The following is a 12,247-nucleotide window of genomic DNA, read 5'->3' on the forward strand; positions in this document are numbered from 1 at the left end:
TATTGAAGACAAAGCCGGTGACTAGTGCACACAAATTTGACCATTATTACCTTGAAACAAAAAGTAACGTTTGGAAACTAATGGAGGGTTGATTTTAGCATTATGATATTGTTATTATCAATTTCAAATTTGTATGGTTTTTGGGAGGGTATTATAATGATTAATTTCCCCATATTCCTAATCAAAATATTCCCCTGATATAACAATTGTGTTGTAAACTGGTAAATATGTTTGCCTAATTGCCATCTTTGAATTTTTTTACCAAGTTTACTCAACAATACCCTATTAGATTGATTACCATCCAATACCTATTATTAATAGCAAGCCATTTCTTTATTATTACACGCCGATATTATTAGTTTCATCTATAACCACCAAGCTGTAATGTAAAGTACCACCGATACTTAAATGCATTTTGCCAATAACACTTCTGTACTTCTACTTAAATAGAATGCATGGCATTTGTACTTTGTGTTAGAGTGCATTTCTAAAGGAAAGTATTTACTATTGGTTGTATTTTTTCAGTTTTAGTTGAATTGAGTTGAGTCATAACATACTTACATTGCACTTAAGTCGTGTCTGTTGTAAAACAAATATATAAGATAATTGTGTGGTTTGTATTGTTTTACTGTTCAATTGCATTTTAATTGTAGTAGTTAGATTCTGGTACTGCCCTGGACGTTTAACCACTGACAGACCACCTGAGACTGTAACGCTATACGATGCTGCTTTACTCCCAGTGTCCACAGTTAACACACATACTGCCTCTTTCACAAGTCAATGTTTACTTCATTTTGTGTCAACGTTACCAACAATTGCATGTAACCATAGCCATGTCCTTAACAGATCAATTTATTGTTAATAATCACTGTTTTGGTATAGCGTACTTCAGCAAATGGAGTAAAGAAAACAAAGATTAAATAAGGTCTAGCTAACAATTGCAATAAAAAGAAATAAATAGAAAATAATCTGATTAAGGTCTAGTAATTCCATGTTCATATGAATACATAACATCTACAGTATAAGTTAATAAATTGAAGCTACTGTATAAATACATCAACAGCATGCAAAATATTGTATTATGGAGAATATTGGAGCAGTTATCATCTTACACTGAAGAAACAGTATCATAGGCAAGTGCATTTCTTGACCAAGAAGAAACTGGAGACAAAGTAAATCCACAAACCTCAAATCTGCTTTTAGAGCTTCCACTTAACATTGCATGTGCTCTGTCCACAAATAATACTTTGTGGACAAAAAGTTTCAGGTGCGGTTTCAGAGATCCTACTGAGTGTTTTGAATAAGGGTGGAATCATGATAATGTTCAATGTCCATTTATCTGACTTTGCTATCTGGAACCGTTTCCTACGAGGAGCCGATAGAAGTTGGTATAGTAATGAAAATACTGACGAGAAGAATTAGGTGTCGATAAACAGTTAATTTCTTTAATAAAGCACATCAGCACATGAGAGGGACACGCTGCACTACTTCATGAATTTGTATTTTAGTTACAGTATGACTGCGCTGGACACATACCTGACACAAAGCAAAACAAAAACATTTTTTAATGTCATCTTCATCAACAGAGACAACCTGCTTTTCACTCAACGATCATAGTGTGGTGCAACTAAAGATGTCGGTGCGTATTTGAAGTTACACAATGAAGTTGGACACCCCCTAAAAAAGCTCAGTCTTCATCTCTGCAACCCTTCTGCTCTCTCACCCGCTTCCTCCCTTGTCTTTCTCTCTCACTAAGCAAGGCCATTACATTCGAGGTGACTCTAATTTTCTGGTTGCTCAAGCATCGAAACCGAATTTCTGAATGCTCCTCCGCTCACCAAATACAATAAGACAGCTCAGCTTCATCTGCGCGATAAGACCAGTCTCTGCCAGTGTGAAGGTATCGTTACCCAATAGTCACACTGCGGTGAATGACACGTCTCCTGCTTCTATAGTGGTATTTTGGCAAATGCTGCAGAGGCTACCAAGGAGGGGGTTTCCTTCTTTTATTTATTCTTTGTATCTAATCCTAGGTAATTACTCAAACCAAAATTGTCTTCCCTCCAACTTTTTTTAATTTGTTGAAAAATAAAGAACAGCAGCCACGTTACTACCATCTGCTAAATTGGCCTCCAATGTTCCAACACCCCCTCCCCCCACTTCCGTTTCTTTTTTAATTTCTAAGAATTTTTTAACTAGTATTATTATTTTGTCATCATTTGTGAGCGCGCGTGTTGTGTTGATTTGGCAGAATGAGGTTTCGGACCCTTTAATTGTTGCCCTCTCCTCCCTCGTCGTCCTGCTGGTCGCTCGTCCAGAGCGTCAAGTTGTCTCGTAGCAGCTGCATGATGAGAGTGGAGTCTTTGTAGGAGTCCTCGTTCAGGGTGTCCAGTTCGGCGATGGCGTCATCGAAGGCGGTCTTGGCCAGGTGGCACGCCTGCTCCGGGGCGTTCTGGATCTCGTAGTAGAAGACGGAGTAGTTGAGAGCCAGGCCCAGGCGGATGGGGTGGGTGGGCTGCATGTGCTCCTTGCTGATCTCGTGAGCCTCGCTGTAGGACTTCTCGGAGGACTCCACCACCGCGGCCCTCTTCTCCCCCGTGGCCACCTCGGCCAGGTAGCGGTAGTAGTCGCCTTTCATCTTCAGGTAGAACACTTTACTCTCATGCTGTGTCTCGTTGCAGTTCTTGATCAGGAAGTTGTCGAGGAGGTTGAGCACGTCCTGGCAGACGGCCTCCAGCTCCTTCTCGATCTTTTCCCGGTAGGCCCGCACCATCTCGATTTTCTTCTCATTGCCGTCGGCCGATGTTTTCTGCTCAATGCTGGAGATGACGCGCCAGGAAGAACGCCTTGCCCCGACCACGTTCTTATAGGCCACAGAGAGCAGGTTCCTCTCCTCATTGGATAGCGCCTCGTTCAGTTCTGTGACCTGAAGAAATAATAAAAGCAGGCGTTAGCATATGTATTTATGTCAATTGTCTTTTGGTCAAACATGTGGCGATTTGTCTCTTGGAACAAATCGTCATTGGAACAGCCTGACAATTGGACAGTTAAAAGCTGTAACATTATATAAAGTATGGATAACAACTATTTAATCCTCTGTGCAGCCATCACAATTTGTTGGACAACATAGCATAGCAAAGCATTGCCTCCAGGCAAACTGTACAACACCCAAGGCAGCAGTCATTGCAGAGCAAACCCCGCCTCCAGCTCTCCGACATCCTCCTCTGAGGGGATTGCTGATTGGATGTCCAGAGCTCTGAAAGCTGGTTTTGTTGCGTTTTGTTTTGACAGGCCTGTGTCTGGCTGGAGGATTTAATCCTTTATACCCCACTGGGGCTGTGCAGCAGAGGCATCTTTACAGACCTTTTCCGAGTATAAAGCCTGTTGTTACTTTCTTTTTAGTACTGAATTCAGTTCCATAAGCGTAGCAAAGCGTGAGGCCCCGGCCTATCACGCGGAAAGGCTCTTCACAATGCCCTTACTGAACATTATACTTGTCAACATAAAACTACATCCTGGGTATAAACTGAGGGGATTGAACTGATATTTCCTTTGTATTTAAATAGGAAATGAAGCTAGCTTTTTAAAGCTGCTTTGCTTTAGCTATGACGCTCCCAAAAAGAAGTACAATAATAAAGACAGTTCCCTTTAGAAAATACAAAATACAAATCTGACTTGGTGTTGGTATTACGATAATATTAACATTTGATTTGATATTAGTGGTAAAAATGACAATGTTAACATGCTCATATTTACCAAACAATGTTGGCCATTTTAGTGTGTTAGCATGCTAACATTAGCCAATTAGCAGTAAAAACAAAGACTGAACTGATGGGAATGAAAAGTAACATATTTGGTCATTGCCAAATTTCCAAACTGAAATTCTGAACAGATGATGGTACTACATTACAAAGTTAGGACTTCACTAAACTTCTCACAATTCTTCTTTTGGGGTTACAAAAGTCTAAAGCAAATGTCATGGCAATCAATCCATTTGTTTTAGAAATGTTTTGTTAATAACTACAAATCTCATCCTCATGTAAAGTTAAAAAGCCCTTCGTTGTCTGGGAACCATCAATGTCTGTATACAATTTAAATCACATCAGTTCAGTAGATTTTGAAATACTTCATAAGTGAAAAGTATGACCTGCTGGTGGAGCTAATTTTCTATGGAGGTAATGCTGCATGTGTACACAGCTTCCTTGATCAAAGAAAGCAAAGCTTAAACCTTTGACCTTCTGAGGTGCATCACAGTCATGATGAGCTAACAGCTGAATCATTCTTCTTTGTTAGACTCTAATGACACACAGTAGCTGCTAATCCCTGTTCCAGTCGTTACTACAGTCTCTATTGATACAAACCTATGACTAATCATGTGTTCATCTGATTAACTCATTCTCAGCACACAAGTCTTTATAAACATCAACAGACGTTATCACCCTCTTTAATGAGACTCCTGCAAATGAGAGGGAGGTGAAGGCAAAGAGCAACCAGTGATGCAATCTCCTGTTTCCATGGCAATGGCAAAATCTGCTTTGTTTTATGAGAGCCATACAAGAGTGAAATATCTTAACTGTTTGGTACATTTGTAAATGTTGGTAATCCAACTATGTCTATGGTGATCTCCTAACTTTTGCCGTTCAGATTTGAATGACATATCTTGACAACTATTGAATGGATAGCTGTGAACTGAACTATAAGTAGATGAAGTACCAAGAGGTGAACATCTACAGGCTTTAGAGATCCTTTGACCTTTCTGTTGCGCCATCATTAGGTAACGATTTGAATTTGAATTCTTTGGTTGCTTGTAACACTACATTGCATCAGCTTTGCCTGCTTTCTTTCTGTTCGGTGCTAAATAGCTGAAGTGATGCACGCTAAACCAGGATCTAAAAATAAATAATAATCTATTTGGTCCAAAAGGTGGAGTTGTATGCCTCCTACAGGATACACGCTTTGAATTTGAAAATGCCTTTGTCTTGTTATGTAGCATTACCACAACAACCAAACGTCATCCTTCCCGCTCCTTACTTTATTGCAGTGTAATGAACAATGCATCCTCTTGTGTGTGCGCTTGTTCGCAAAGGAGTGTTTCTACAAGAGACATTGTAAAAATATACAACTGATATGAAAAAGAACCTTTGTACTGTAGAACTTTGAAGACAGGCAAACAACAAAATGACCTCTGTTGCGTAATGATCCCACTTACAAGCACAGAAAAGGCCCCATGCACCCCATTAGTGATTGCTAGATCCCAGCCTCAGCTCCAAACCGCTCTATGCCTTAGCCCATTAAATTACAATTAGAGTAAACAAGTATCTGACCTACAGCAAAAGCAGCAAGCAGAGGAGGTCAGTGCTGGAGCAACAGAAAGGTCAGAAAAACAAGGCCTAAACAACACGCCTGTAAAAACATGGATGCCTTTGTTTCAGAAGGCTGCAGGGTGAGCAGAAAGCCCTGGCGGAAGCTGTGGTGCAGGCAATGACAATAGAGCTCTGTCTACCCATAAAGCTCATCAATCCCGCCTGCTCTCGTGACTCATCCTTGCACAAGGCAGTCAAACTTCCAAACAACTTAGTGTTAAGGCAAACAAAGGCCAGACATGACAATCAATAACTTCCTTTTTGACAGCTCTCTGCATGACCATTAGTAACCTCAGGAGAGACCCTGAAAGGGCTGAAGGCTTGACAAATATTACTTTGGGTTAGACCTCAATGTGTGCAGCCCTACATTTCCATTAATTCCCCATTTTTTTTCCAGTTCCGGGCTTTGCTTCTGTCTATACATTGCTCATTTTTCACTCCCCGGGCTCCCATAACCTGATGTGCCAAGCCTCTTTTTAGGCAGCAGAGCATAATGGCACTGTGGACTACCTGTGTGAATAGGGATAGAGCCTTGGTGCTAAGAAAGGAGGATGCAAGGTGGTGTTTGAGTGTAGTAATTGTGGTGGAGAGGGAGCTTTGAGTAGCTCTTTGTTGCTATGCATATGACATTAGTTGTTTCTCTGACCAAAAAAATTACTCTCAGCGGTACCACTGAAAATGGTTTATTTTAACATGGAACAGGAAAATAAGGTCTGAAACATGTTGTGCCTATCTAAAACAAATCAAATAGGCTTACTAGTTTCTACAGGCTAAAGCAACTAAAATCTCTCACCAGCAAAATACCTCGACAGTTAAATGCCATTTTACGTTTCATTACTATACAATACAGTATTTATTATCATTATAGTATTACTATTTCGGCGATTAGATAAAATGTAAATTATATTTGATGCAACTTTAGTTACATTTCCATGACTTTTTCAGGGCCTGGAATTAGCATTTTGAATTTCCATGACTTTTCCAGGTTTTTAATGAACCCTGTGAAGCATCTCTGTTACTATAGCTCTCTGCTGTCATTATAAACAGGAAACCGTTGTGACCAAAAAAGTGACAGTAAAATCTGTACTTCCTTTTTCTGAAAGGAGGTATAACTGTTATTTGTATACCATTGAATTGTATGACAGCATTAGTAATTGATACCTGCAATACAGTTACTAGGAGTCATAAGACACATTAAGCGAATAAAAATGAATGATGACAGTGCTGAGATAATTGTGCCATTGCATTAGTAATACTTGGTCATAGTCGGTCTAAGGGACTCATGCGGATGTTTCACACTTGCGTTTTGTAGGGTTGGTAATCTCCCAGCTATCCCTACCCTGTTGAAATCACTCGCATCATACTTTCCAGGTCTGTAATACATTCTGTAAACTCATTCAGGGGCATGAAATCCCATACAAATAAACCTCGTCATTGTGCCAAAGTAATAAAGCAACAACTTCAACCATTCTTCAACAAACACAACAATCTATAAAATTATAAGAAAATAAAGTACATGTTTTTTGGCAAGCTAAAAATGTTTTCAAGTCTCTAAAGCCCTTCGTCCTTAAAACTGCTTAAGATGATTAAAAAAAGCTCTTATTTGCTCCACACTAACCCAAGTTTACCTAAAAAAGCGTTGTCATTCTCTTTTTTTTGGTTTGAGAAATATTGTTTTGAGTAATTTTCAAAAATTAATATGGCTTTTTTTGGAGACAACAAATGAAAGTAATGTAAATATCCTAAAACCAATCATCACTGTTTCCACACTGCTCACTGATGAGATGTTTTAAGTGCCTGGAACAGACACATACTCCCTATGTATTCCTTTTTTAGCTGCCTCCTTTCTTCTGTACTATATTACAACTTCAAGTCAGGATAGACGTGTCAATGTTATTCAGGAAGCTGCTAGCATTTATGTCCCTGCACTTGTTGACAGTGACTAAGCAAAAGAAAATAGACATCATCCTAACACAGTGATGCTAAAAGCTTATAACTTACTGCTGTAGGGAATATAACTCGGTTCAATTTTGTATATCTTGATGCAAATGTAAGAAAGGCATTATAAAATTAAAGTGATTACAGTGTCTGTTGTGTGGTGGGAAAGGTGGGCGTTTCTCGTAGTGCCTTATGACTCACCACTGAGTCAACATTCATTTCAGGACATCCTGAAATGTCCTGAGATGACATTTGCTGAACTCATTCAAATTGGAATAAGGTTTTGAAGTATGTTCATACTTCATAAATTAGGTAAACTTTGCAGCTTTCAGTGCCCCCTGGAGAAAATTCCTAATCGGGGAAGCAGATCAATCAGAAAACAGGAAATGGTGACTAGGACCTAATTTCCTGGTCAATCATTATCTAAAATGAGGCTCATCATAGTGTCCAATTCAAAAACCTTATTCTACAACTTGCATTACGGTTACATTTTAAACAATACATCTTATCTGATGTTGAAGAGATCTCTCCCATCAACCTTCACCATCCTACTCACACCCACTCCTATAGAAATCACTCCTACATGCAGCATTATGTTCGATTTAAAATGTGTCCGCTCGCAAAAATAATACACAAGTAGCCCAAGGAGTTTAATTTAATCATTGAGAATAACATTGGATGAAGAATATTGTGGATCAAGTTCCTGTTTTTCCTCCAACTTATGTTGTTTCCCATAGCAACAGAAAAATCAAATGCTGCAGTGTCAGACCTCAGCGTAGCAGTGGTGGTGTTACCTAAAGTGTAACTTCTAAGAAACATATTGTTTGGTTTATTTAAGTATATTGTGGCATACAGTATATCATGGGTAGTAAGTCTAATAACGATGGACTGGCTATGGGTGGGCAATATATCAATATTGTCATATGAGCCATGATATCGTCCCATATATATATTTGTCTTTTTCTGGTTTTAAAGGCTGCATTACAAGTGTAGCACATTAGCAAATAAATGTTTTTGTTTTTTTAATCTTAAAATGATCCCAATGAAGGCAGTTTGATTATGAGCTATTCTGTTTTACACTGAAATGTACAGCTAAAGAGACATTTGTGTCTTCAAATTGTTCTTCTTTTAATCCAACACAACAAATACTATATATAGTATTGTCAATTCATATTGGACACACATCCAATGTATGGAGCAGCTGCAACAAAATGCATCTGTAAACACATTGAACGTACTTCCATGACAGAATAATGCATTCGGTTCATTAAGTGCATGGATGCTCTGTGCCATGCACTTCCTTAGACGCTCTACAATAGGGTGTGTGTTTGTGTGTGTGATAGCATATGTGTGTGTGTGTGTGTGTCACAGCTCATTTACAACAATTGTGTCAAATCAGCACATTATACTGGCTATGCTCACTGTTAAATTAGTCCAAGTTAGCCTTTTAGCATGTCATCAAAATGAGCTGCGACAAATGAAAAGACCCTGATTCACAAATTAGCGAATAAATTTATATTCCATTCCGTTACTCAGGGATCTTGGATGCTAAGTGCTGTGATCTTTAACACCGCTTTGAAGCGAAAGGAGTGAAATAGGTCAAATCTATCTGTGTGTCTTGATCTGCATGGAGAAGCATGCATCATCAAAAATGGTTTCCTGATCCTTAACTTAATCAGGATCAAATGAGAGCCAAGCATGTACATAATGTGACTTGTGCTAATGTTACATTCAACAGTTACGTATGACCCGTCTAGTTTAATAAAGCTAAAGAGAGACAGAGGATATGAACTCCAACCCGTAGTTACTTTGCGTAACCTAATTCTGTGCACATTTGTAACAGTGTTTTAGCAGTTATTTGTATTGAGCTATACAGACTGAAGTCTCTGTGAACATTGACTCTGAGGAATTCATTTGTAAAAGAGGTCTCAATTGGTCAGAACTGGGTTCAACACGCATTTCTAAGAGCACATCAGTAGAATATATTCACTTATAGAGATGACTTGGCTGTATGTTTCTGTGCTCCAAATCTTGCGCAAGCAAAGGCAACTGGGTCTGCATCACTGATCGGTTACTGATCGCTCATACCCGCACAAAACAGACAGAAAGAGGACAAGCAGAAACAAAGGCTACTCTCAAAGATCCCCTACAAAATGTTATTTGGAAAGACATTGGAGGACAGATAATTACACATTTGTGTAGAACCTGTGTCTAAATTACAGTTGAAACAGAGACTAAATCCTTGCTTTTTCTCCGGCTCCCAAATAATGAATGAATGCCTCACACAATGAGAATAACCGTGGATTTAACTCATTCTGATTGTGAGACATGATATCATTACTATAGTCTTATAAAGGCTGTGGTGCATGAACATTACAGGCTGGGTCTGGTTCCTGATTCTCAAATGGATGGGTACAGTGCTGTGTTCTGTAATCCTGATTATTTGGTTCCGTTGCCACCGGGGCGGGGCAGTTACCATGTCTGCAGTGGCAAGGGATTCCCCTCAAATGATGGGCGAGGCAGGCAGACACACCCCGTGCCCAGTGCTGCAGAGACACTGGCTGGGTGAGGGGCAGCTCTCTCTCTGACTCGGCATAAATCTGAAGGGGTGGAGCCCAGCCCCCCCCACCTCTTCGGCATTAATACCCACGACTGCCTGGTCCTAGAGAGCAGAGCGTGGCCTTTACTTTAAACGTGGTGACAGCTTACTTGTTGACTCCTGGGAGTTGAAGCTGATGTCGAAGTTCCACTAATCTTGCTTTCTCTTTTATTACACACACACACACACACACACACACACACACACACACACACACACACACACACACACACACACACACACACACACACACACACACACACACACACACACACACACACACACACACACACACACACACACACACACACACACACACACACACACACACACACACACACACACACACAGAGAGAGAAATGGTGCACTACGGACGGGCCTGTGCTGCATCTTGGCAGATGCTGCGGCACGCCTCTGTGTGGGAACCTGCTGCAAGAGGTTGAGGACGCAGGGATGCGGGTTGCTACACAGCATTGATTAATGCCAAGCAGCCCATCATGCTAAAGTAAGCACACAGGGAAAACGACCATTTGCTGCAATATGACACCTAGAGAGCTTTCTGGAATGATGTCCGTCCACCAACACCCACGTCTGGAAGGTGGACGCTTCGTATTTTGTGCGCTGCTTCTGCGCAAATCGATTGCCATCAACCTTCAGCCAACATTGCTTTCAATGCACCAAATGCGTGTCAAAAGAAGGACACTGTCTGATAGTAGTCCATATCAAGCTAAGTAAAAGTGGTATTTCATATTAAACCAATGGCCCGTTATTCCTCGTGCAAACTGGAACGCGACCATCAGCCTACCATGTCATTCTCATCCTCATGGTACCACCTATAGCTCGTCCTCTGTTCCGCCACTATGCGCACCTTCCGACGGACTAATTTTGATATTATTTATCGTAAAAGCCCACGTTTGCCCCCAAAATACGATCAAATCACGTATTCTCGATATTTGTGTGATATTTCCCCCCCGGTTATTTTACAACCGAGCTGTCTGGCCGTTTTTTTAAAGGAGCCTGGTCAAAGGCACCGCCCCAAGATCAAACAGACCGCACTTCATCCACAATCCACCGCATTACACCGCCAATCAAAGCATTTGATTTACAGCATATTAGTTATTCCAATTTCACCTTATCATATCGACATGGTCTCTCTAATACCAGAAATGTGCGGAGAAGGCTGATAATATGAGCACAGGCTTTACGGGCCTTACAGCCCTGTTTAAATATATGTTGCCCAAATCGTATTTTGGCACTACTTTTTCCTGCCCAAAATTGTGTCCAAGCCATAAACGTAATCTTTAATCATAACTTTCATACACCATATTGCGTGTCTTATTCGCTTTAGGGTCAAAATGTGCTCGAACACAGAGGCATAGCCCCTTGTCTGCTGCCCTAATGCTAGGTTAGCAAGCTTTTACACACCTCTCACAAATGCAAACACATATTGATGAAGCTAATAATAAACATATTTGTTAAGAGAAACTGTCATAGATAGGAACATCCATACATAGGAAGCCCACTTACCGATTTCATGGCAGCTGCCATATCATCATACCTCTCCGCCTGCTCGGCCAGCCTGGCTTTCTGCACCAGTTGCTCGCGGTCTACCATTTTAGATATGGTGTGTGTTTGCTGTCCTATGTGTTTCGGAAGTAAAGATCGTTAATATGAATGTTTGAATGCAGAGAAACGGGTACCGGGTCCTTCTCGCTGCAGCTGCTGCCTGCTGTCTGTGTGCCTGCCGACGGGACACCCCTCCCCTCCGAGTACTTTCCCTCGGTGTTGTCACCACCCAAAAAGGCGTGTCTTAACAGAGTGATGTAACGAGCCTGGGGCTGCAGTCGGATAGTTTAAAAATCAGCTCCTAAATTCTAACCCTATCGTCTATTCCTTGACCTCTGAGTGAAACGTCACGGGGTTAAGGGATAGTGGATAGGAGAATTCAAAAGGACTTAGGAGAAGAGACTGCGGTGCTTTAGAGAATCCGAATGCACTTTCACTATCCCACGTGTTTCTGATGCGCCAGCGGACGTCATTGTGTGCGTCTGCTGCTGTGGGGAAACCATGGAAACCACAGTTTTCTATACAGCGGACTACAAACATGGATGCTCAATAAGAACGAGGGACTAAACTCATCTAGAGACTCTGCTCCGTGCTCTGATGCTGCTGCTTTGCTTTATGAACGTGGACAACAGAGAAACATATTCTTCATGACCAAAGTTGGAATTGAAATAAAAAAGGAAAGTGAAACTTCTGCTCGTCACCCTCTCCCTCCGGTCCACATGAATACCAATGATCCCAATACGTATGATTGTATGAACTAAAGATCTTAAAATCAATACAG

The 12,247-nt window shown here is 40.8% G+C and overlaps 1 protein-coding gene across 1 annotated transcript; it reads right to left on the bottom strand.

Moving 5' to 3' along the window:
- Positions 1-834: 834 nt before the first annotated feature.
- ywhag1 (3-monooxygenase/tryptophan 5-monooxygenase activation protein, gamma polypeptide 1) lies at positions 835-11,686 on the bottom strand. Its single transcript, XM_034099451.2, has 2 exons — positions 11,428-11,686; positions 835-2,926 (listed from the first exon to the last, which is right to left on the bottom strand). The coding sequence occupies exons 1-2, from the start codon at positions 11,512-11,514 to the stop codon at positions 2,270-2,272; spliced, it is 744 nt and encodes a 247-aa protein (XP_033955342.1). The 5' UTR covers positions 11,515-11,686; the 3' UTR covers positions 835-2,269.
- Positions 11,687-12,247: the final 561 nt, after the last annotated feature.

This window comes from Pseudochaenichthys georgianus, chromosome 14, assembly GCF_902827115.2.
Source record: "Pseudochaenichthys georgianus chromosome 14, fPseGeo1.2, whole genome shotgun sequence".
Taxonomy (NCBI): domain Eukaryota; kingdom Metazoa; phylum Chordata; class Actinopteri; order Perciformes; family Channichthyidae; genus Pseudochaenichthys; species Pseudochaenichthys georgianus.